Raw genomic sequence first — 27,580 nt, forward strand, 5'->3', positions numbered from 1 at the left:
ATGGCCAGGGCACAAAATGTGAATGCTATTCCTAAATTAAGAATGATTTTTCTAGTTGCTGCTATCCTAAAGCCTAATGTGAAAACCAACAGGAACTAAATAGGAAATACATTATAATGTGGATCCTGCCATCTGCCTCATACCATTAGATTTGTTATACGCAGGGTGTATTGGGAGAGTGAGTTGGTGCCTACCAGACAGCTGTTCAAACAGTGGTCATTTTTATATTCTCTTCAGTTGGATATTGCAAAATACTAATTGTGTATGAACTACATGAAAAAATTATTTCTTATGTAAAACCACAAGTTCTCTCACTCTTTCATCCATGACTGATGAGGGCTGCATAGGGGGAATAAGTTCAGTCTTAAGAATTACTCTTAGGTTTAGATCACAGATCTACATAATATCATGCTCTTGAATGATTCTTTCAGCTTCTGTGGGACTACATTTCTTCATTTATAAACTGGGAAGAGAAAATTCTATCAGATAATGTTGTAGTAAATATTAAGTATAAATGTTTCTTTTTCTTGCATTTTAATAATCATTATTTATGATTGTAAGTTGTCTATAATACTTATTTAAATGTTTACTGTTTTGTATGCACACTGAAGTTGGTTTAAAAAGCACATTCTTTTCCTCAAATTCATTTTTAATATTCTCTATTTTTTTATAGCAAAGGGTTAAAACATTCCCCATTGCATATCATGTCATATTTTCTGAATGCAGTTCACTAAAAATGTGATGAAACTTTCAAATCTCTTGGGAGTGGGGAGGTGTAGGAGTAGGCAGGGGAAGAGTTACTTCTAATCAGGGCAAGGATTAAAATCTATTTTATCATCCTCAGATTTATAACAGTGCATTCCTGGTTATATAGTAATGTCCACTAATGTCTTATTGATTGAATGAAAGCTTTTCATCAAAAATATAAAAAGCTTTGTAGTTCCCATACTTTGGTATATAATTGTTTACATTAGTTTTTCAAGTATGAAAATGTTCGCCCGGTAAGCTGTAACGCAGCAGCCTGGGATTTCCAGAGGAATCTATAGTTTTAATCCACCGGAGGAGTTGGGATTATATACCTTTAGTTATCAATTATACTTAGCTCTTTTCTTTAGTTTAATTCCAAGTTACACAGGCAGATACATTAACTACTGTAGCATAACGACACCACCAATCTAAACTGATAGTAGTAACACCCGTGGCAAATTGAACTTTTAATAGAATTTGTTATTTTCTTCAAATAACAGTATAGTAGCTTTCTTTTAATAACATATGGTTCACTAGAATCTAGAAAGAGAAAAGCTAGATTAAAAATTATAAACACCTCTGTTTCTTTTTTAGACATTTTCCCTTAAAATATATTTTTTATCTTTCTGAAAATATAACACATTTTATTTTATCACAGATCACTATAGAAATTAGGAAAACTGAGGAAAAAAGTAAAAAAGGAAATATAGATCACCCACAAATTCACCAAAAGGAGAAACCGTTATTAATATGCTAGAGTAGTTTTTCTAGCCTTTTTTCTTATTTTCATATATAAATGAAAATATTTTGGGGGGACAAAATTAAGTTCATTTTTTACATGCAGATTTATATACTAACATTTTTAACAACATTATATAGATAATATTTTCTCATGCTGTTGAATATTGTTTCTCAGACTTGGCTAATCATTGGAATCGCCAATTAAACTATCAGTGCCTGCACCATATCCCAGCCCTATTGCATCTCTGGCCTCTGTACCTTTAAGGTGTTCAGAGATGATTCCAGTTAGTTAATAGCTAGGATTAAAACCGTTGTTCTAAACTTTTCCCTGTGTTTATGCTCACTTTTTGGTTTCTCATTTTTATTCCTAAAATAAGGCAAAGTTAAGCATTCTGTATACATCTTTGTCAGGATCTCAACTTGCCGTATGTCTAAATGCAAGTCTCTGCATTAAATGATGCCCTATTTTCCCAGGAGGAAAGTTTTGTAAACAACTTGAATATATAAACTCATAGATAATTTAACTTTAATAGTTTTATATTTCAATATATTAATTAGAAAACAATTCAAAGTAAAAAAAATTATAAAAATGTATATTTTAAAATATCAAATTTTTCCAGACTCTCAAATTTGATGGTGTTATTTACTTCAGTTATCTTTATATGCAACTTCAGTACCAGTGTCTGTGTCCTCATTAGAGCCATTCTTTAAGTTACCTAATGGAATTTTCTGGAACACATCATCTCAATGCCTGTCTGATTTGCTTGAGATGCAGCACTGTTTAAATCAGTGATGATGGTGCCCTTGGGATTTTTTGCCAATGCACCTAAAGTACTTATTTGCATGATATTGAGATGGTCGCTATACATGTAATCTTCCTAACAGAACAACCATCTTTTGAAAGCTTCTTCTCAATGCCAACTCTTGAAATTTCACAGTGTATACAGTTACCAAATTAATTTGTCTTACACCTGAAACTAATATAATGTTATTTGTCAGTTATATCTCAATAAAAATTTGGTTTTCTCAACCTCTCTGAGGTCAGGTTTCTTGACTCTGAAATTTGATGTATTCCACTGCTGTGAGATAGCATTACAAAAATAACTGAATGGTAAACATTTTGTGAAATCAAAAGCAAGTTTCATCTAGTAGCAGAGAAGATTAATCTCACTGAAAATGGTAAACATTGCATATTTTAAAATATATAACTAACACAGAGCATATGCCTTAGACACCGGAATGAAACTGTGGCCTAGGATGAAGAGTCAAATGATTTTTTTAATCCTTAAAAGTATGTAAGGCATATTTTTCTCTCATGTATAGTGAAACTTCAATATTTTAAATTAGTCACTGACTGATGATAATAACTTAAAACCAAAAGATCAAAAAATTCTAATATGAGGTAGAAAAGATAAACCAATAACAGTTACCTTTTTTAAAAATTTATAAATGTCATAAAAATAATTACGGATTATTACTTTTACAAAGAATGGCAGACAAAATAATAGACAATTGGACCTCATCACTAGCATTAATATTGAATTCAATTTAATTTTTAAAAATAATTGGTAGGCTTTGTTTTTTACTACAAATTTAGACTCACAGAATATTTGGCGAATTATACCTAAGAATCGCATGTACCCAGCCCACCCCAGTGCTGAGTTTCCTGTATTATTCAAATCTTGCATTAGTGTAGCGCATTTGTTACATGAAATGATTTAACGAACTTACATTCGTACAATATTAAGTCCATAGTTTACAGTAAGATTCATTTTTTGTGTTGTACAGTTCTGTGGATTTTGACAAGTGCATAGTGATGTGTGAACAGCATTGCAGTACATACAGAAGAGTTTCACCACCCTAAAATCCCCCTGTGCTTCACTTACTCATTCCTCCTTTCCCTTCTCAAGACCGTGGCAACCATTGATCTTTTTACTGTCTCTATAGTTTTGCCTTTTCCAAACTGTTGTAGAGTTGGAAACATAAAATTTATTTTTAGAGCATCTTCGCATGCTTTGTTAAGTTCAGTTTGATAGCAATTGTAAGAAAATAGGAACAAAAACAAACCTCCTAGACTTCCTTTTTGACATTTGTTTTAGTGACACTACTTCTTTACTTCCTTTGACCAGATTAGTAGGATTTAAGTGTTTTAATACCTTGAGCACAGTGTTCTCATCTAGCAGTATTCACCGATTATATCATGTGGTAAAACAAAATGTTATTTACTTGCTAAATACTTATGTTTACCTATAATATATAATATGTTCATGTCCAACATGTTTGTCAGTCCTTTCATTGCTTAGGAATACCTGCTATTAATTTTAAAAATGCATAAACAGAATCCACTGCATCTTCCACCACCATATAGAAGAATCCTTCTCACCTCATACTATTCCTCCCACACACGTGCCAAACCAAAGTTTCAGACTTTCAGTCAACTGTTAACATAGATTCTGATTGCTTTGGTTTAATAATATGACTCATGAAAGTCCTGGGAAATAAATAGGTCATGGAAAAACATAATAACTGGGAAAGAAAGTAAAATTTGAGATAAATTTATACGTGTGTAATTGAACCCTTTTAAAGGCCAGCATTTCAGTTCATTCGTGAAAGCATGAAAACGGAAATGTAAAAGCACAAAGAGTCCATTACGTTATGCATATGTTCTGAATTTTCTCAAGACATCAATCATTTCTTAAACAAACACTTAAGAGATTGATATAAAGCAGTTGAATTAAATATTCCTTCAAATATCTTCCTCTTACATGCAGTAGATAACTTATTCAGTACTTTCGAAACCAGGGTTCACATTGTCAGTGTAGAATATTTCTACTTGTTTCCTTTTATTTTTTTTTTCATGCTTTTAGAGGAATTACTATTTATCTCTCAATCACTAGTGTACTTGGCTTTAATTTTTCTCTTGGTCAGTTTTATAAATTAACACTTATATGACGTTTGTTTTTAAGAATTTCTCCTTGAACACGTAAAGAATAAAAATCACTGGGCTGAAAATAACGTAAATGATAACTATGAAGACCTATGCAAGACAAATGTTGAAAGATAGACTTTCCTTTTTATTAAAATAAAACGATAGAGTGGAAAGTGAAGTGCAAGCTCTATTCATAAATAGATTTTCAGTGACTTACACATAGAGTAGAAATGGCCAGTCATAGTTGCAGGTTGCTTGTTTTAAGCCCAGTGGTCATACCTTGATAATTCCACTTACTAATGAAGGAAAGGAAGGCGTGAAAACTAAGGCACATACCTACTCTGCACTTCATGTAGAAAGGGGACTTCATCTCTTTAATTAAAATGTACTTGCATTTAAAATAATGCCTTATAACTTAAACGCTCAAGTATAACTTAGTGACAGATACAGAATCATAAATTTAGTTTATTTCTTTTTTTACATGAAGTGTACACAGTAAGTTTCTTTAAGTACTTCCCGTAAAAAGTATGTGTTCAATTAATCACTAAGTCAGAGAGTGAAACTTATATAATTTTCTGCTGAGACACAAAAAAAATAATGTTCTCCTGTTTCATCCCATGATAATACTCTTAAAGAATGGCCAATATCCCATAGCAATTATTTTAATATTTTTATATGTTATTGTCTTAGTGGATGCAAACTGGATTCATGTAAGTTATTTGTATTGCGAAATTAAGAAATCAGACCGATCAATTAAAATGTATTCCATCAACTATTACATGATCATCCTGTGGGCCAATCTAATTAATCTAAAAAATATGGGGGAAAAAATTAAATAGTTTCAAATGACTGTCTCCTATATTTTAAGAGAAAGTGTGTTTCTTTAAAATCATATGTGTACCCTAAAAATGCTCACAATATCCTGACTTATTCAGCTACTTTTGTAATATGTACCTTTTTGGTTGTTTAGCAAACACCGTACCTCAATAGTAGCTGAATTATGCAGTACTGTATCACAGTATATCTGATGATGAGTTCAGTGAATTAAGTCACTTCTGAGAATTAATAGTAATGTATTAGGTTATGTTTAGAATTTTTAGTTCTAACAGGAAGCTCAGTTGCTTCTCTGCCATTTTTTCAGAATTTCTTAAAAACACCTGATATCTTTTATTCAATCTTTATAGCAATTGTATGAGTTTAGAACTAGTATTACTCTTTTATGGAGAATTTAATGATGATATCAAGATTGTACAGCAAATGAGTGAATTCAAGTCTTGTGTCTGAATCAAATTTTCTTTCTGTAATAACCATACAACATCCTATAAAGCAAAGATTCTTGTAATAGTTAAGCTAGGAGCTCTGTAATGTTAGGCCAATCACTTTGCAGTCTTTTCTAAAAACTGCCATGATATTATTTCTTAAAAATTTATAAAGATAAAATTAAACAACTTATTTAAATGCTGACTGGCTGGCTGAATAGATGAGTGGATATCCAGTTGAGGACGTCCTGTTTGTGCGCATGTGTGTGTGCATGTGTTTGTGTGCACATTTGCTGCTTTTCTAAAAATCCCTACTGCCATTAAAGTCAAAATAAACAGTGTATAAATCTTGGTTAACATTTAACAGAGTATTATCCACGTGGTCCTCAACCGTGACTACATATAAGAATCTGTGGAGAGTTTTCAGAAAATATGGTGGTATTTGCAAACTTTTTTTCTTTTTTTTTAAGATTGCCATATGATAAAAATATATAATCAGCATTAAAAATGCTTTTTCTTCAACTGATGATAATAGATTACTGTAGGGAAAACATTAGTACATAGGAGGTTTTAAAATTATTTTTACATTCATTCAACAAAATGCCAAAAGGTGAAGTTACATTTTAAAATGTTTATTCAGGAATGTGATTATCTGATTAGAAAAGCTCACATGAAATCCCCAGATCACTGAAAAGAGTATGTTCTCTAGACTATTATGTATAATATTTTATTTAAATTATGAATAAAACTGGCTTTCAGACTTTTAAAGGAAGTGATAATAAAATAATCTTGTTTATATTTATCTTTAGGTTTTTACATACAGGGTTTTTATAAAGTTTTTATAAACATTTACCATGCTGCACTTTTGTGTGTATTTATGCATTTATTTCTTAAGACATTTTATTTAAAAAGTTATTTATTTGTGGGCCATTTCAAGTGATGTTATATAATCTTTTTGAAAATGAAATTACTCTCATTCTCTTTGACAAAAATCCAGTGTTGCCTTACAATCTTCATATATTTAGGAAGAGTGTTGTTTCTTTAGACAACATTGAATTTAGTATTTGCTCATCTCTTCCACACCAGGGACTTCAACAGCAAAACGTCAGCTAAAGTCAACACTCCCAGGCAAAAATTCTTGATGGGCTTTTATTTAAAACAACAAAAACAGCAACGCGTATTTGACATAAGTATTGTATCAAGAATTGAGTAGTTAGTAACCAAGGGTAAAATTTTAGTATGGAATCCTTTCTTTGTTCTTAAGTTCTCTCTTCTTCATTGTGCTTAAAACTTACTCAATTTTCCTTATTATTTTCTGTTCCTTTCAGTGTCCCCACCCCTTAGTTTCCTGATATCATACCCATATCTTTTCTCACTTTCTTAAATATGTATAGTCCTTTTGTTTAGTTTTTAGCTGCTCTAAGTACTTCGTTTGGTGGCTTCCCTTGGTTCCTCTCAACTTTGTTCTCTCTCGGTTGTCTCCCGTGCTCGTGACCCCACTATAGCTACGCATTTACAGATTCAAACCTCAGAACCAGCACATTTCAGTGTTCCACTTTCCGAAAGTAATGACTTCCTAATGATGATTTCAGTATCAAGCCTTTCAAGTCTTTTCTCTTTCCTAAAAGGAGAAGCAAGAATATGCCATAGCTGTGTTGAAACCATGTTTCAGCAGTATTGCTGGCTTTATGTATATGTATGTGCCACCTAAAGCTGGAATTATGGACGACTGTACCTGCCTCGTTATCACAGTAGAAGTGATTAGTATGGGCTGAGAGGATTTGATATTATGTCAGCACTGTAAACAGATGGATGGTACAATAAGGATTTTGTCCTCTTTGTACTGATGAGGTGTTATTTTTGGACATACTGGCTGCATTTCAACTGCAACATGTGAAAAAGGAACCCACATGTGCCTCTGTAATGTTTATGTTTATGTACACATATATAATATGCAAGGTTCCAAATAAGATAATCTATAGTCCAAAGATTTGGTTTATCTTTCCCAATTTTTATGAGCATTTTCTATATTTTGGCGCGAGCTCATGCAAAAGCTATGTAGTTCTCAAGTATTTGACAGTACCAAGGAGCTAGTAATATTTGGTCTTCATAGTTGTCTAGTATATACAACAGAATTATAAAAGGAACACTCTTTGTTGTTGTAAAGCAGCTAAGGATTAAATATTTTCCTTGCAGATACCTGCAAAAGGTGGACTGCTGTTTGAAATCTGGGGAGGTCTAAGCAGGTTGCAAAGCTCAGAGAAGCTTGATGCTTCAGAAGCTATCTCTGCAAATAAACTTTATATTTCTCACCTCCTATATTGTCATAATCTGTTAAAGTAGTCTTTTGTTTACATTATAAAATGTTTCTACAATGATGAATTATATCTAAGCCCTTGGTTTGTAAATCTGTCTAAGTAGAAACCTTATGTCTAAGTAGATAGGAGGAGAAAAATTTGCGGGAAACGGTCACTATTTCCAAATGAGAATTTCGGATATAATAACAGTAAAAAGAGAAATAAATCAGGAATATATTTGAAGTTAGACTTTGGTAACATGTGCTTAATGACATTTTATCATTTTAATGATACAACAGTTAGGATATTTTATGAAAGTAGTCTTTCATAAAATAATTTCTGTATGGATATAACATGCTAATAGGAAACATCTTCATGGATGGCCCTCGAGATAATCATGCTAAGCAAAATAAGCCAGAGAAAAAAAGTTGAAAATCACTTATCACTTATATGTGAGATATAAACCTAAAAGCAAGAAATTAACAGGACAAACAGAGACTCATGGTCATGGACAATAGACTAGTGGTTACCAGAGAGGAAGAGTAAGGGGGGAAGGGAGAGGTAGACAGAGTAAAGAGGGTCAAATATGTGATAACAGAAAGAAATGTAACTATGGGAGGTGAACACACAGTGTAAACATATATATGCCTTACTGTTAGTATATAGCTGAAACTTACTGAATTTTGTTAACAAGTGTCACCATAAAAAATTAATTAATTAATTTCATAAAAAGAAAAGAAACATCTTACAGTGTTCTACAAAGAAATTAGATGATAATGCTGGGACCCAAATGAAAACTGTTCTAGTTAGAAGACTGCGCAATGCTAACAGCTTTTTCTAAAAGTAGTTCAGTTTATGGTGATTCTTCAACTTTGTTTCTTAGTGTCTGAGAAGATTAAAAAATCACTTCTCAATTTCATTGTATAAAATGAAATCTTGTTATTTAGAATTCATGCAGTAAATATTTTGGATGATTCATTTTTATATTTTCTAATTTTTATTTTTTTTATGGATCAGTAATTATGTTAGTGTAGAAGCAAAACAATAAAACAGCAACTCATTTCTTTTTTTCATTGATCTGTCTGGTACCATTGTTGACATATTTTCTTTCTTTTCTCATTGTTGCAGGATAAAATTTCCTTGCACTTCTGCCTATGTATGTTTTGAATGGAGCTATAATTTATAATCTATATAGAAAGGTTCGAAAGAACACATTTTCTTCCTTTAAGTGTATGCTTAAGTTTTGGAGGAATAGCAAACCAAAATCTTTTATTAAACAAAGAATGAAATAGAACAATTTAATATAATTTTAGCCATTGTTCTTATAATGAAGCTGAAAAAAAGCTTTGGGTTTTCATATACTAGAACAATAATGTCTATGTTAGCTTTGTCAAATTAGATATAACCAAAATGAGTCTATGGCCATGCTATGCTGAACAAGCCTGATCCTGTCTAATCTTGGAAGCTAAGCAGGGTCGGGCCTGGTTAGTACTTGGATGGGAGACCACATGGGAAGACCAGGTGCTGTAGGTGTCAAAAATTTTTGAAAAATAAGGGATTGCAAGTTTACAAGGTCCTTGCAATCTGTGAGGTCAACCAAGGGTTGCCTCACCTAAAAAACAAAAAAATAGATGTAACTAAAATGATCTGTTAGAGTCTAATTCTCTCTGTTAAGGCTAGACTGACACGTGCTAATAGAACTTGTGGGCCATTATGGGCCCCGGCAGTAAGCATCCACTAAATAGTTGTTGAATTTATGAGTGAATAAGTATAAGAATAAATTATATTCATGCCCAGTAATAAAATGCCAAACCCATTAGTCTATGTTGAATTTTGGATTATTATCATTATCATTTTTATTATTATTATTATCATTAAATTTTGCTCATTAAAACTTAAAAGAACGATAATGAACTTAGACAGTTATTATCATTAGCTTAGATTAAACAAAACAGTCATAGACAATTTAAAATTTCCAGAATAAGTTTTTGCTAAAATTATTCTCTGAAAGGAACATTGTAGAAGTTCTGTATATTATTTTGAGAAAAAAAGTTACTGTCACTGAGAGTTAAGTTATTATCCAGTTGTTAGAAATGAATTATATTTAATAATGTGGTAATCGGGTGTGGGAAGTTGGAGAACTTTGTGCCCTTTTTTAATGCTCATGAGGATGTTATGGTAACTCTTGCACTAAATATGAAAGTTTTCCCAGTATTGTTGCCAGGTAATATTATGCTTCCAGATTATGATAGTGCTGAATGAGGCTTAGATTATGAAATTGTAGAATTCTAGAGCTGGAAAGGATGTTTAAGATTATCTAATCAAACTTCTCATTATTTTATAACTGAGGAAATTGGGACTTGTAAATGCAGGATGGGTCAAACCAACAAAATGAATGTTTTTAATAGGTTGTATTTATACAGTTTTAAGTAGATAATGCTTTGCATACTGAACTTGTCTTTTAAAAGATTTTATGTAAAATTGCTCATAATTTTTAGGTTTCTGTCGCCTCTTTTCTCTTCCATAGAGCACTTCCCTGGATTTTAACAATTGTGCCTGTCTCTTCCGATAAGATGAAAATATCTTTATAGCCGAGGTCTTGTCTTACTCTGTTTTGTACTTTTGCACTCTCAACTTTAATCATGATGACTGTCACAGACCAGTTTTTCAGATATTTGGGGAACGAATTTATGTCCCTTAGCAATAAAAGAAAAATTAATAAGCATTCCAATAATAAATCTTGCATCTATTAAAATGTGTAATTAACAGAGGTAAATATGTGTTCCATTTTTCTCCCCACAGTCTCCAAACGTCCACAACTACCCCGATATGGAAGCCGTTCCCCTGTTGCTAAATAATGTGAAAGGGGAACCCCCGGAGGACTCATTATCTGTAGATCACTTCCAAACACAAACTGAGCCAGTGGACTTGTCAATCAACAAAGCCAGGACATCCCCCACAGCTGTTTCATCCTCCCCAGTTTCCATGACAGCATCTGCCTCCTCGCCTTCTTCAACTTCAACATCTTCTTCGTCTTCTAGTCGTCCAGCCTCATCACCAACTGTTATAACATCAGTATCTTCAGCATCATCTTCGTCAACAGTATTAACTCCAGGGCCCCTTGTTGCCTCTGCATCTGGTGTGGGAGGCCAGCAGTTTTTGCACATTATCCATCCTGTACCACCTTCAAGTCCCATGAATTTACAGTCTAACAAACTGAGTCATGTTCACCGAATCCCCGTGGTGGTACAGTCGGTGCCTGTGGTGTACACAGCTGTTCGGTCACCTGGAAATGTGAACAACACTATCGTAGTGCCGCTTTTGGAGGATGGGAGAAGTCATGGCAAAGGTAAGGGACACAGGCAAAGCCTTGGTTTATTTCAGCAGTGCAGGTAACTATTCCTTTATTCAGTGAGTGAACCTTAAATGGTATGCATATCCCATACATCCAAACAAGTTCTATACATGACACTAGTTTGTCAGCCATTAAGAACACAGTTTTAGTAGCAACTAATCTTATATTTATGTAGGTATATGATTCAGTATTGCTTATTCTATATTTTTATTCATCAAGACATTTAATGTCCGAATTCAAATACCTAAATTTGCAAAAAAGTGTTTACTTTCAAATACCCAGATGGGAAGGACAATCTGCAGCTAACATAACTGCTTGTGAAGTATAAACTCATAGATCCCTCATAGAAATGATCCATTACGAAATTTTTAAAAATTGAATCAAGGTGTTTCTTCTGCATTGTTCAGATCGGAGCTTATTTGGATGACAATTTAAGAATGCCATGAAGTTGTAATGCTTGGAAACTGGTCATTCACTTTTGAGTAACTTGTAAATTAAGTCGTCATTAAAATAATTTTAAAGTTAGGTGTTTGGCTAAAAAAGTATCATGTAGCTTGAGTTCTTATCTTCAAATAAGTCTAAATTGTTATAATTTTAAATAGTAGGATGGTTCAGTATTATAGAAATATTTCAACATGTAATATTAAAATCCCTTAGGGTTTAAAGACAGGAAGATACTTTGCTACATGACTGCATTTAATAATACCTAGTTAATTAATTACATATGATAGTTTGCAGCTGATCATGAAGTTATTTATCTACTTCTAAGTTCTTTTTAGTTTCCAATTTTTACTGGAAGGGGCTTGTAATAGCATTATGATGTTAATTTTTTTTTCTTCCCATAAACCTAAAAAATTAGCCCCACTTCTGTCTATGGACATGCTACCCTGAACAAGCCTGATGTCTGATCTCAGAAGCTAAGCAGGGTCGGGACTGGTTAGTACTTGGATGGGAGACCACCTAGGAAGACCAGGTGCTGTAGGTGTAAAAATTAAATTAAATTAAATTAAAAAATAAGGGATTGTAAACTGAGAAGGTCTTTGTAATCTGTGAGGTCAACCAAGGGTTGCCTCGCCTAAAAAAATAAAATATAGAAAAAATAAGCCCCCCTTCTATAGAAATGTAAAATGCCCATGATCGTTGGTTCATTCTCTTTAAACTGAATACATATGTATGCATTTTGTCTTCAGAACCTAGAAATGATAATGGATTAGGATTTTATGTATTTTTTGCTTTGACTGAGGCCCAAAATTAAACTATGACTAATGAATACATAAAACACTTCTCATAAAAGGCTAATAAACATGGTTGTTTGGTTCTGGTATAAGATAGGCTTCAATGCATAGAAATAACATTTGATTGTGAACTTAGAGGAAATTTTGCAAACATATACTACAAAACTATGCATTCATCTTTGTCAAGTTATTGTTTATGAGTAGTGCTGTCAGTTTCTTCATAGCACATGAAGTAAATTTCACCTTCCCAGTTTTACCAAGTGAAAAATCTCTTGACTCATAGCAGTCAGATATTTTAGACTGCAGTCTTGAGGTGCAGAGACTCTGTGCTTACTTCCTGACAGCTTCTCTCTCTCTCTGAGAGTGTGCTGTCATGGGCAAAGGCCCAGTACTTGTCCCACCACCCTCTTCATGAACAGGAAGAAGAAAAAGAGGGAATAGGGAGCCTTTTTGTGATTTCGCTTGAGCTGATATTTACTTCTTTGATATTACTAACACTTCTGATTAAAAAAGAGCTAATAGATTTGAATAATAACATAACTGAAGGATACCTCAGATATTTATTTTCTCCTATAATTATAGATGTTTTTATAATTTTTTAAGAATTAGGAATTAACACATATCAAAAAACATAACCTTACATATTACATTATTTTATATGTGTGTACATGTGTATAGTAGAGAATATACCACATAAGAGAAATATTGCTTTTATCATGAAGTTGATTGATAAGGATTTTAACATTGTTACTGATTTTTTTTTTTTTTTTTTACAATTTTGATGCACTAATGAAGAAAAAAGATATCTCTTTTATTTGCTATTATCGTTTCTATGGGAAAGATTTTTATTTAAAGTGGATAATATATAAAGTATATTGCCAGTTTTCTGGGAAATATATCTTCGCAGAAGAACTTTATTAAAACTCAGGCATGAGTATATTTGTTAGTAACATGCAGTGTTTTTTACTCAATAGTTTTCTCATAGTATATGATTATATAAATGACACATTTATATAATTTTAAACACACTGGACCGTGATGTGGACATTCAGAGATTTAGGATCAAGAATGTATGAGTTAGAATTCTAGTTCTCTCACTTACAGCTTTGGACTTAGGAAAGCTATTTAATCTCAATAATCTTCATTTTCTTCAGTGATCGATGGGATTAAGAACATCTGTCTTTGAAGATTATTGGGAAGATTAAGATCTTATGTGTAAATTTCTAGCATTGATCAACTATCCATAAATATTTATCATTATTTATCATTATTTTCTCCCTCTGAAAATGTGTGGGGAGCCATAATGTCCAGAAATTTTTTCCCTTATAAAAACAAAGTTGGAGGGAAAAAAAATTATTAAATTTAAAAATGAAAAACTGCTCCTAAGAAGCTCGTATAGAAATGCCTCTTAAAGTTATTACTATAACAGATTATAAGGGATGAAAGTTTAGTATAAGAAATTGTCTGGAAACATTCCATATTTTCTGGTTTTATTAGTTTATATTGTTTTTATAATCATCATATTCTACAGATAATGCTATAGCATTTTATAAGATTTTTTATTATTTAACTGATTAATTAGATGCTCGTAAAGTATCTAATGGAGGAGGCCTGCTTACTTCACAAAATGAATAAAGGAAAGGGCATTTCAGTAATTCCTCCAGCCTTTATTTGGCACATATACAGCTGGGCACTAGGCCAGCAGTGGAATGGCTGAGTGATAAAGGGAGCCCCTATTTTTATTCCTATTTAGGACTTGTATATCTGGTATGGATGAACAAAAGAAAATATGATAGGGGAGTTGGATCTTTTAAATGCTAATAATAAAAATATAAAACTAATTCATATAAATGTAGATGGTTGTGCTGGCAAATTACTTTTAAAGTTGATATAACATATCTGGTCTCTGGTAGAGAAATAGATTGCTGGATGTCACATTACATGAATGACTGTGAATGTACGCATCCACATCTAAGATAATGTATCATATGAATTGAATAATTTATCCATTCAAGTATTTATTGAGCATCTATCATGTATCAGGCATTTTCCTGGCACCAGGGATACAGCGTTGAACAAAACAGATTCTGTTTCTATCTGAGTGCTTATAGTCTATTAAACAACAAAAAAAAATCGTGCAGTTAACTGGTAATAGCGAACAGAGTTGGATTAAAACATAGACCAGCCATGGATTTGCCCAAGGCATAGAGTTGAATTATATTTGCAGACAGAGAAAGTCGTAGTTGACAAAAGTATTTTCATGGGTGTGTTATGTATGGTCATAAGACATGTTTTTACTGTGATGCTCAGAGAAGGGGTGATTTGGGAGTGTGATGGGGTAACACTGCCACATGGGTATGTGGACTGATGACAGAAGGATGTGAAAGGAGGGTAGAATCTCAGCTCATCCAAACATTTAAAGAATATCGGCCTAAAGAAATGACAAGTTGTTAGCTAGCCCAAGGCACCAACATCTCAGTTGGGCCTCGAATGTGATATGCGACATGATGAAAGATGACCTGATCTTCTGGAAGGTGCCGTAAACAAGCACATTGAGACTAGAGCTGTGAGAAGGAAGATGTCAGATAAGGTCTCTCAAGGGAGACATTTTTCTGCTTAATACCAAAAGGGCAAAGTAGCAGATGGACCCCAGAGTGGCAGTGCTGAGAGGTAGGAGGCGCTCCATGTGGAGACAGCAGCCAGCAGACTGGTCTGGCCTGATTTCATTACTATATAACCTGGGACATGTTACTTGTCGACGAGACCCTGAAGAGAGGATTTTACCTTACAAAGGAATTTCAGTCCAGCTTGGGGAAGTTTTTGGTAGATTTCCCAGGAAATATTAATTAATGTTTTACAGAGAAATTATTAGGGTCTAAAATCACAAGCAAAGTTGTTCTTGGTTTGTTATTGCCTCGATGGAAGACTGGGGTGTTTAGGATTCCCCTCCCTCTGTCCCTCCTATCCATCCATCCATCCATCCATCCATCCATCCATCCATCCATCCATCCATCCATCTTTCCATTTCATCTGCTACGGAGGTAAAAGGAAGAGTGTTAAAGAAAGTACAGGCAAAACAAGTGTTTCAAGAAGGGAGTTATCAGTTGTTTCGAAAGCTGCTGAGGGGCAAATAAAATGAGGACTGAGAATTGGGCATTTAGCAAAGGCAGAGTTCATTGGTGACACGGTGCCAGTGGAGCAGCGGGGAGAAAGGGCTGACTGAAGTGAGTTTGTGTTCTGATGGGAGGTGTGAGGGGAGACTGCGAGCCTAGACAGCTCTTTGGAGTAGTTCTGGAAAGAGGTGTAGAGAAATGATAGCTAGGGAGACATTTAAGCTCTCAAGGTAGGGATTTTAAACGAGGGAGAGAGCATATTTGTATTTAGTCAAGAATAGTCCTGTAGATAGTTGAAAATTGGTAATTCTAGGGAGGGCAGAATTGTAGAAGCAAAATTCCTAATTGCTCGTTAGTCGATTATATTATACTGTGGAAGTAACCTGCATCTTGCAGTAATTAACCCGAGTTCTAAAGTCAGTTTATTAGACTGAAAAAAAAATTAGGAAAAAAAAAAAAGGATACTAATGGAAAATGAAAGAAAATTTAAAAACAGAAGATAATCGTCTAGGACTGACAATGAAAAGCAAACAAATAATGTGCAGTATTGAAAATTATAAAAAATAGTAGCAGAATTGTAAAAATGATAGCAGAATTAATGTAAATATAAGAACAAACATTTCTCATGCATCACCTAGTAGATGTATGAGAATTCATTCACAACAAAAGATTAACCCAAATTAATGTGTATTTGTCATTAAAAGACATTTCTTACATTTGTGTATTAATAGATATGACATTTTAAAAATTCAAAATACTTAAAGGTCATACCATAACCAGTCTATGAAAATGCAACTAAAAGAGCTAAAAAGATTTATCTCCTCCCTTCCGTACCTCAGCGGGTCCCTTCTTCCTAAGCTGGAGGAACAGATGCTGTCACCTTGGTGCCTAGGATATGGCTTGAGCCAGGGTGTGATTGATTGGTGATCTGGGAATAGTTTGAACTGGAAAGCCTGGTGCAGCCAGGTGGGTGTTTTTCACTGTTGCCCAGTTCTCTTCCTTGACCACAATCCCATTCTTCTTTATTAGTTTATGTAGATGGTCTATTATTTCTCCACCATTCCCCATTATTGTTGTCTCCTTTGCTGTCCAGACCTATCACGTGACTGGAATAAAATAGATTCTCCTGAGGGAAGAGCTCAGCTTCAGTTTCCTATCCCAGCAGCCCAGTCTACCAGAATTATACGAAACAGATTTATCGCATTCAGATTTTTTATTATAACGGTGTCATACTTGAAAAATAATTATTATGGGCCATAAGTGCATTCTTCTTGACTTAAAACATTTATGTAATTAGATCCATGACTATAAATTACTTTTTTCCCAAAATATCTGACAAAAGCATGTTGATACTGCTGTTAGGAAACAACCCCATTTGGCATGTGATTTCTTTGGTCATCTTCTTTAAAAGAGTCTTGTTTTCTTATTATATTTAAATGAAGTGAAGAATCCTCCAAAAATATACCTTGTTTTCATAGCACTCCTTCAGGAGTTTCAAAGGGATGTGACCATGGGCAGATTTGAAATACTCACACCCCATTTTCTTCCTACAGGCTGTTGCTTTTCTCAGCAGCCTACAGGAAGAAGCCACAAGTGTATTTTTAGTCCTTTGCTGTTTATATTCGTGAAAGGAAATATGGCCATCACAGTGATTGCTGCAAAGCTGGTTGGAGGATATGGCTGTGGCTCCTTACCATTGAATCCAATGGTTTTGCTCCCATGAAACTCTCCCATCTCAAACCTTCTTATTTTTACCAATTTTCTTCTGCTGTTAGCTTTCCCACTTGCTGTTGATAATGTCTTATTTCAGGCCACAGTTCGTTTTGTCACAGCTCGCCTCTTCTGTCTACCTTACACATGACTGTCCTCTTTTAGTTCACCATTCCGTGGAGTCCTGGTATCATCTGTCCATATGACCAGAATAGTCCAGGGCAGCTGACCTATGCTTATGTGTATGCTTGTCTTTGCTTCTTGAGTGATTGAACTACCACAGCTTCCTTTGGTAAATGTATTCTTCTACTTAGGCTTAAGTATGATAGCTACTACATAAAGATTCATATTTTAATTCCGGATTTGATGTTTAACAACAAATTTTCTAGTTAAGTTTTTTAATTTTTTAAAGTCGTTTATTGGGAAGTGAAACTGGAAAGACTGACTTTTGGTTTATTATTCTTAAATGTAGACTTTGATAGGACTTGAATATTTCACTTCTCTCATAAAACAATGATAGGAACTTGTTAAATAGTGAGAAAGCAAGTCAGCTAATATTTATGAAAAATCGAATTTTAAATAGTTCAGAAAATTTTATTTTTTTATAGATATATTGATCATTTGTTGTTTATTTTTACCTGGTTTTCAACACAGAGTAGAAACTTATCTGTATTTTTCACTTCTGGACATGCACAGACATTAACTAGAGCCCATCAAAAAAATTGGCTTCTTATGCTCTCGTTTCTCTAACATACCTACAATCTGCTGATTCTTATGCTTCCTCTGGAATAGATTGGGTTAGTTCTAAAATTTGATAATAACAGGCTCAGAGAAGAGACAGAAATTGTCTGTGTTTTTCTAAGGAAATGAGCAGAAAAGAGAAAACACTAGGTTAAGCTCCTTAGAAACTATATAATGTCAAGGAATAAGTTTGATTGGCTTTTCCCCCACAGAGTTGAATAGTAAATGAAAGAACAAAGGCAAAAAGTAAAGTATGGACACCAGAGGGGATCCACACTGAGAGGTGGTCCTTCGTTCAGAAGTAGGTATTACTTAAGGATGTGAAGATATGGACAAGAGACAAATCCGTTTATTAGATAAAGTAGCTAAAGTAAGAGGTTATCAGAATGGGCTTTGTGTTCACTCTGTTAGGAAGTGACACATAGCACTTTCTAAATTTGTTAGGACAAGTTTCTCTTATAATAAAAAGATCTAATTTATCTTAAATATATGCTTAAATGAGATGTGTAACTAATATAGTATTTTAATGTAGTCTCTACATTTTTACCACATCTGAAAAATTTCTCTGATAATATTTAATATATTGAACATTACATATTGGATTTTGAAATATAATTTTTTTGTTTCCTTAGTAGTTTCATTTAGTAAGACTAAATTTTTTCTCTCCTGAAATAGTGTTCTACTTAAATGTAAAGCCTCTACTTTCAAATAGTAAAGGGGCTGTTATGCTACAAGGAAATTCCTATTTTACGTATTAGATTACAGATATTTATAGGATTATTTTGATGATGTTTGGAGATATATACTCACTGCAAGAAAACTTGCAGTGTTAGAGATGTATACACATATATATTTAGAAAATGGGCATTTTACCCAATAACTCTTAATACTTGGAAGGAACAAGTGAAAGAAGGAAGAATGTAAAATCAAAGAGGGAAGCTTGGTCTTAAAATCATTGCCAGCACTGTTTTTTATTGGCTTTTTAATTATTTACAACTCCGTGACTGTGGTTTCTGTTCCTTATTTTTTTTTATTCCCTTAGTAATAATTCTTTTTCTATTCTAAACTGTTAATATTTTCTCAGTTCTTTTTCCCTGCCTATTTTCCATTGGTAATAGAGAATTTGATTAACTGATATACTGCTTTGTGTTCTTTAGAAAAGAACAATTTGATATTTGTTTATCCAGTAAGTAAAAGAACAGGTTCTAATTTACAGAGTAATAATCACATGCTCTATTTTTCCTCCAGCCACCTTTATATGGAGGAAATACTACTTTGATCATTGGCCAGTTGTATGTGTTTTTCATGACCAGGTGGCTTCAACATCTTTTTTCTTCCATTAATTAGTTCACTTATTTAACGAATGTTTTATGGCTGATTATATGGCCTGGAATGTCTATTGCTCCAAGCTGTGATGATTTTTAAAATAACTCCTCTCAAAAGTGAGCTCCAGTTTGCAATACACTAAAACAATTATTGTTCACGGTGTGGGTCATTTTTCTGTTGGTGAATCTTGAAATCAATTTAGTAGCTCATAATTAGCATTTTTAAAGAAATTAAATAGAATGAAATAGATTTTAAAATATCTGATAGTATCACCCAAATAAGTATTATATCATGGAACTTTTGTTCAGCCTATTTACATAATGCAAATGTGGTACCGTGATTGTGCTTGAGAGAGACAGACAGACAAACAGAGACAGACAGACAGAGAAAGCACGCGAGCACACACAAGCTGAGTTATATTGAAATATATATTTTTTTACTGTGGTTCCTGTCCAGAAGTTTGAAAGAGATCACGCTGGAATTCTCTCACCTTTAACTCAGCCCCTTTCCTCTCCTTTTTCTCCTTTCTTCACCTTCTTTTCAAATAACCTTGGTTATTTCATATTCTTTTTCTCTGCCCTGTCACTTTCCATCGCCCCTCCATTTCCCTGCCTTTTTCTTTCTCCCAGTTGTCCTTCTCTATCCGCCCCTACCCCTCACCATTCTACCTTTTTTTGAATCTTAATTCTTCTCTCTGTTCATATTTAACCAAATCACCTATCCCAAAGTGATATATTATGGAACTAAGTAATCGATATTGAAAATTACAGTCTTTGTACTGCCATCTAGTGGTAGAGTTTTAAAACAGTGTGAACTGAGAGTAGTCGGAGGAAGAACTCTATAATCTAGTTGTTTATTCTATAATTGTTCCCAAATATACCCAGTTAGCTTAGAGTTGTCAGGGAGTGCAGTGAATATGCCCTTTTTTAAAATAAAACTTGAAACTGATTTTGAAACCTAATTTTTCTATTGTGTTTTAGAGTTCTAGTATCTGAAATAGTGAACAAACAAACAAAAATCACACACACAACTATTAACTTGGTCCAGAAAAGAAAAGCATCACTTACTTTTACCTCCTTGTCCCAATTCCCATCCTGCACATTTGTATAGGACTTCTGTTTAGTAGAAATAAAATGCTACTTTCTGTGTATCTGTACTGACTTCATTTTATTTTGTTTTTATAACTATGGATTCTGTTTGTTGGAATAAATAGAAGCATGTATATGCCAACCTGTGAGCTATTAACAAGTTTTGTTGATGTTATAGAGAAAAACTAAATGAAAGAGTTATGTCTTGGGAGAGCAAGAACTCAGGGAGACAAAAAATAGGAGAAATTGATGAAACTGAGATAATCGGGAATAGCCCCTGGAGAATTCAACAGAGAACTGCCTTTTCAATAGCTTGGGACTTAGGAAAATTTCAGTAGAAACAGAGTAGAATTAGAAAGATAATCCCATGGCATATGGGTTTCTTGGTACCTAGCAGGACTTGGGTGACCTACGGTAAGAATAAGCTCCTCTGTTGACAAAAACTGCTCATATAATGTGGTATATATTGTTAATAAACCTCACTCCTAAGATAAAAAGGTTGGTGTTTCTCAGAATTCATCTAAGCCTCATTAGCTACTGTTTTCTCAACACATTGCATTGTCCCTGACACTAGTAAATAAATGCTCAGTTAGTTAGTTATTTAATGAGAGATGAATGAACAAAAGATTTATCTATGTAGGTACAGTGTGTGAGATGCCCAGGAATGCTATGACTGATAATGGTCTATAATCCTAAACCCTAACCATAAAGGGAACCTTCCCTTGTACGGTGAAAGGGAGGAAGCAGCAACATGACACGAGTACCAGCAGGGCTCCTCACATCCTCACAGCTGGGCTCCTGCCACTGCTGCATCCCACTTTGTTGCCATGCCACCAGAGATCTCCTGTTCCAGCCACCACTTCCATGGACTTTCATGATGACAACACTGCTTTTATCATGAGGTTTCCTTTTCCTGGAAGGCCTTTTCTTTTTCTGGCAAAAGACCTCGTTCAAATGTATTCTTTTCTAGAAAAGTTATACACCAAATTGTAAACCAGTTTATTTCATACGTGTGTGTGTGTGTGTGTGCGTGTGTATGTGTGTGTGTGTGTAATATCTTGGCTCGATATATTTGGTTCAAATCTATTATGTATAATTATATTATACTGATATCTGTATCATCGTCTTTCTTCCTTTTCCAGTGTCTGGCACACAATAAACAATAAGTGTTTGCAGAATGAATGAATAGCACTCCCAAAGCTGTTGCTATTTTATATCAATGGGCTATCTGTAATTCTATGGTGTTCTTGAGTATATTGTTTCTGATGTTTCCCAAGTTTATTTCATAGCACTTAACATTAAAGAATAATATTTCATAGTACGTTATAGATGTTTCATATGATTTAGGTTTTAATAGTTTCTGATTGAATCCCTGTGAGTGGAAAACACTCGTGGCTTCCAAATGATCTAAATGAAAAAATATTGCTGTATGAAAATTATAGTCAGTTATTATTCTTTTAGTCTCAGGTAAATTATTTTACCTGTGAAACTAAAATGAATAATGGCTTTGATTGGATCTAGGCAATTAATAGCGTTTGCTAGGTTCCTTCCATAATAGTAATGCCAATTTAATTCCCCAGTCAGAGTGAAACAAATTATACTCCTACCCCACCACAGTCAACTGTGTCAGCATCATAGTTCCATAAAATCTCAATAAAATCTGAAAACTGTGCAGTGTGGATAATCCCACTATAAATTATAATACGAATTACCCCTCCAGACTCTGTTCTCTCCATTAAGTTCATAGACACTGTCTCTTTGTACATAAAGTTTTATGAAATAAATCGACCAGTTCTCATGTCCTTACCAGATAGCAAGCTGTTTTGATTTAAAAGCTGATAATGATACAATCAGTTTTTGGTGTTTGCAGTGCATTTTAAAAACATAAATTTCATCTAATGAACCTTAAGTAGAAGGAAAATGCTACTTTTATTTGCACTATGCTGTGAGGAAGAATGAATGACATATTTACTGTGGTGGGTCCATTTGTTGCAGCCATAAAACAATGATTTGGTTTCCTTCCGCAGGTCTCTGATCTTAAAGGTACATTAACCCAAGCAGAAACCTAAAACAACTGTCTGACTTGTTTCCATTCTTCTATTTAAAAAGAATTGTCGATTTCATGATTGCATTTTTGTCTCTTCTGTTCTAAAGCCAAGGGCTCCCTAATAATCCCTGGTGTGGCCTTTATCAGAAGTACATGTTTTAAATCAGTCCTCTATAAACTCAGAGCCCTTTAAAGCTGAGAAAGCCTTCTGGAGACCTAGGTTGTAAATCCCCAAAGAACATGAATTAGACTCTGGAGGAAGTCATATGTTATAATGAAGGTAGAGTGGGTGGCATTTGAGGTGAAAGTTAAAGAAGCATAAGGCTTTGCTACTCAGAGGAGGTAGAAGTATTCCAGACCAGGAAAAGAGTGAAAAATGAGGGTAGAGAATGAAGGGTACCTCAAGAATGAATAGTGTAGTTTTACCAAATTCTAGGCTCTAATGCACTCACATACACACGCACTTTGCATAGAATATAAAACACATATGACATGCATGACATACACTATGAATTACTTGTAAGAGAGGATCTGAGATCCTCCTTCTCTAGAAGTGAATGCCTTTTAACTCTTAGTTGAGATATGATTCTTACATTCTTGCAAATAAGATTTTCAAGCTGTGTGTAGAGATAAAATAATAAGTAAAAATTTACCAAGGAAAAATAAATGAGAAAAGTAGTTCTCAATTTGTATTTTTAGTACTTGGGTCCCTTTAAATGTTTCTTAGTAGGTTTTTTATGTATTCCCAATAGCCACAAAAATTTTGTAGCATTTCGCATTCTGTAGTTTTCCTTAGCAAAGGAAATAAATCTACTGATTTTTGTATTACCAATCTATAGGTGCTTGATCTCCTGAGATTCTCACGTGCCAACTCCCTGCCGAAATTAGGAAAATCCCTTTATCTATTGGTACACTGAGGGCAAAACATGGCAGCCAACAAAGGAGGTGTCAAAGTTATTCTTAAAATAAGAACTGGAAAAATCACAGCGAGGCCTTTTGGGGTTGGAGTAAGTAGGCTTACACAGCTCATTAGTCCTCGATGATGATACTTTATTACAGCATAATAATTGCCTTTAAAATTCTAACCATCAGTAATGAAAGAAAGGGCAAATTATGGTCAGTGTGAGGTAAGCAACAAAGTATGTAATCAATCTAATAAAGATATTTATTAAAAATCATTTCAATAACCTCTATTGAATGCCTATATATTGTTCGTGCTTTATGTACGTTATCTTTAAGTCTTACATAGCCAGTGTATAGGTATTACTGCCTGCCTTTTACAGCTAGGAAAACTGAGACTTCCTCTACTCCTTATGAGGTCACAGCTTATTTTAGTAGTAGAGCCTTGAATAAAATCAAAACTTTTTAATGCTCTAAAGCCATTTTGCTGTACTTGGGATTGATGCTTAAAAAGTATGCCTTAGTTATCTAGAGGATTTGTCAATATTAAATAGCCCAGTTCAATATTTCCTTAAATTAGATACATCATATTTTTAAATTTTATTTTTTCGTGAAGGTTTAAAATTCGTTATATATGAAATATATATATAAAAGCAAGTGCGTGTATGTGCGCATATATTATATATGCATACACACACACACACACACACACACACACACACACACACACATGAATTGCATGAAGTATTTCCATGTTGCTAAATATTGGCATTATGGTACCATATTATATATTTCCATTTCTCCAGCATCTTGCAGTATTAAAAACAGCCTCAAGCTGTAGGTTAGCATTTCTAGGTGTAGGGAAATTTTGTCAAAGTGTGGTTCACTGAGTTTCAGAGATCGACATCTGTGTCATTTTTAGACATATCTGGTCCCTGCCTGGAGCTCTCTTGAGCAGGGAATTGGTTAAACAGACATGTATAACATGTACGACAGAAGTGGCTATTCAGTTCTGGTGGTAATTATTTTCTGAAAAACACAAGGGGAAACCACAAAATAAAAATACAGCCAGCATTTATTATTACTGTTGTAATTATATTTATTTTTCTTAGATTAATGAGTTCAATAAAATTCTGAGCACTAGCCAATAGCTAATAATCATTATAACATTACAGTTTTAGAATTATCCCAGCTTATATAAGCAGATGTTCTGAAATGCCTTCTTCAAAATTGGAAAGTAAATTCCATAAAATGAGTGTTTGGTTACAGAGAATAGCTTCATTGTAAGATCTGACATATCCCAGTTTTGTTTCAGTTTCTCTTCAGAGTCTTTATATAGTATGTTTTCTATGTTTTTCTAGTTCTCTTACTATTTTATTGAGTTTATCAAAGAGTGAAATATCTTGTATGCTGCCCAGTATTGACTGGTACCATGATATATGGTAGAAAGTATTTTCCAACACATTCTCAAATTTGTGGTTATAATGGAACATAATCCATTTATCATCTAACAAATGAACAGTAACTGGCAATGGAGTGTTTAGCGGCATCATTGTGCCCATTGGTGTAATCTACACTAATCAAGGTAGTATAACCTCCAGTTATGTGTTTTATTATCTGATTATCCACCTTGCGACTAGGACAGCTGTTAAGAGGCCCGTTTCTTTCCTTCCTTGGCCAATGTGATAATTTTTTATGTTAATAACCATAATAAGCCCCTCATTTAAAAGTAAACCCCCTTTCAACTATAACTTAAACCGTTTTTAACTACATAATTGTTGATGATCTGATTTAAGTGGAAGATTATAACTTTTTTCAGTTTACAGGTCTAAATAAGCCGCTCAATGGTTTATAGCTATTTTCCAGTGTTGTGCTCTGTATTTTTAATTCTGATTAACGCTGAGTATAGAATCATCCCTACTAACAGCAAGAGTAAGCTGTCATAGACTCAGACTCTATTCGTTAACATTATCTTTTATTCCCTACTTTATTCCAGAAAGATATAAGAAATATCAGCCATATTATTACTGTTCAACTGGTGGGTAGTTTCTTTAGAAAGGCCTTGCATATTTGTGAGGTGCAGGATGCAGTGGCCATCTCATATCTAGGCATGACAGAATATGCTCAAAGAAGAGCTTAGTATCATGTGCAAACAAACACACATGAACACACCCAGAGATGTAGTATATTCAAGTTAAAAAATAATAGCGCCTAGAAACTATTAAGGTTGTAAATTAAATGAAATAGTTGACTTTTTATAAGCTTTTTGAATTTTATTTCTTATATTGTACCATTTAAATGGAAAAAAAGTCTTCATGTTTATTTTAAAAAGCATGGTGATTATAGCATCAATTTATTTTCTTGCTTTCTTATTTTATCAAAACTAAATAAAATTTGCACTGCCAGGTTAAAATATTGTTTTCTTAAAAAAAATTTTAAGCACAATTTTTTTAACCATTTGTCTTACCCAGGAATTTTCCAGTGTATTCCTTTCCATTCACTTATTTGATTAATACGCATTTATGATTCAGCCACATGAGCCGTGCACAGACAATGCCCACAAGAAGTTCGCAGTTGAGTGAATAAAGGAGACAAAACAACTACAGTGAGAAGAGTTCTGTAATACAGATAGATATGCATAGACGCACAGAGGTAGAGTACAAAGGAACCAGTGAGCTCAGTGGTTGAGAGGGGAGTTTCTCATAGGGAAGTGTTAGTTGCATTGTCCCTGTAGAAATAGGGAAGGAAAGGCAATTAAAAGAAAAAAGATGCAGAATCCTAGGAATATGAAAGAGCATAGTATATACTGGTAGGCAGTAGATTATACAGGTACGTAGGTTGGTGTTGTTGAAATGAAGGGTGTTTATAAGAAATGGAAATGAGGCTCCAGGGGTATTCATGGATCTGGTTATCATAGGCCTTGTATGCTAAGGAGTCTATATTTACTGAATGCTACAGGGAGACACAGAAAGCTTGAAGGTAGTGGGGGAGTAACATGGTAACGTTCAAATCTGTGCATGAGGGACTGAAAGTAGTGAAAATAAAGGGCTATTTTAGGAAGCCAGATGAGAATTCCTAAAGGCCTGTGCAGAGGCAGCATGAATGGAAATCTGATGTATGGAACTTATTGCCCAAATAGATATCAAAGATGAAGGAAAAGAATAAATATAGGATAGCTCTTGTTTTGTCAACTGAAACATGTTGAGAAAGTTCAATGGAAGAATATATGAATTAAAAGGTCATATTGAAAATGCCACCTAGAAAACAATGCAAAGGTAAAAAGTTGACAAAAACATGAAAGAAAAGTTGGGACATCATTGAAGTGTGCCAAAATTTATCTAAAAGGATTTCTATAAAATAAGAGTAGATAGAATGCAATATTCAGAGAAATGTCTGGGAATTTTGGAGAATTAAGGGAAGTCATTTATCTTAGAGTATAAACAAATAAATATAAATAAATCCACATTGAGACACATAGCAATGAAATTGTCAAGCATGATTCATGAAGAAAACCTCAAAGTTTTATCTACCAAGAAATTAAAGAGTGACAAAGACTGTTAGCAACAACCGGTGCCAGAAAGTAAGGCAGTAGTCTGTTCAAAGGACTGAGGGTTCCTTGAATTTTGTTCTCAGCTAAGGTGAATTCAATTGACAGTAAATTTTTTTAAAATTTCAAATGTATATTTGCTAAGAGCTTACCACTCAGAGAAATTCTCTAAAACAACCAAAGGATATACTTTTCGAAAGACGTTAAAGTACCCCAAAGGAAAGATGAGCTTAGAATTGGTTTTAAAAATATAAATAACTGTCTGTATAAAGAAAGAAATTTTAATTAATTTGACAGTGAAACATGAACCAAAATTCTAGATTATAATAAAAAAGTTCATGGTGAAGGTGGGAATGTTCTTTGGGTAGTTAAAATATGCCGAATCCTTCTTGTGTTTTGGAGACTAGATAGCCAAAATGACTTTAGACTTTAGAAAAAAAAAATTTAAGTCTGGAAATATTAATTCTTATAATGATATGGGGAAATGGGAATGTTTGTACATTAGCGAGAGTGTCCATTGATTCAGCTGCTTTGGGGAGCAATTT

The 27,580-nt window shown here is 33.7% G+C and overlaps 1 protein-coding gene and 1 pseudogene across 4 annotated transcripts in view; both read left to right on the forward strand.

Moving 5' to 3' along the window:
- The window catches only part of KLF12 (Kruppel like factor 12), a 237,584-nt gene that overhangs the window by 90,466 nt on the left and 119,538 nt on the right, over positions 1–27,580 (forward strand). For all 4 annotated transcript variants that reach the window (XM_011369778.2, XM_011369779.2, XM_023536386.1 and 1 more), the window contains one exon: positions 10,776–11,322. In XM_011369778.2, coding sequence (XP_011368080.1) covers positions 10,776–11,322 — 547 coding nt within the window. The remainder of the gene's footprint in view (positions 1–10,775; positions 11,323–27,580) is intronic.
- LOC111745459 lies at positions 9,388–9,506 on the forward strand (annotated as a pseudogene).

This window comes from Pteropus vampyrus, unplaced genomic scaffold, assembly GCF_000151845.1.
Source record: "Pteropus vampyrus isolate Shadow unplaced genomic scaffold, Pvam_2.0 Scaffold155, whole genome shotgun sequence".
NCBI lineage: Eukaryota > Metazoa > Chordata > Mammalia > Chiroptera > Pteropodidae > Pteropus > Pteropus vampyrus.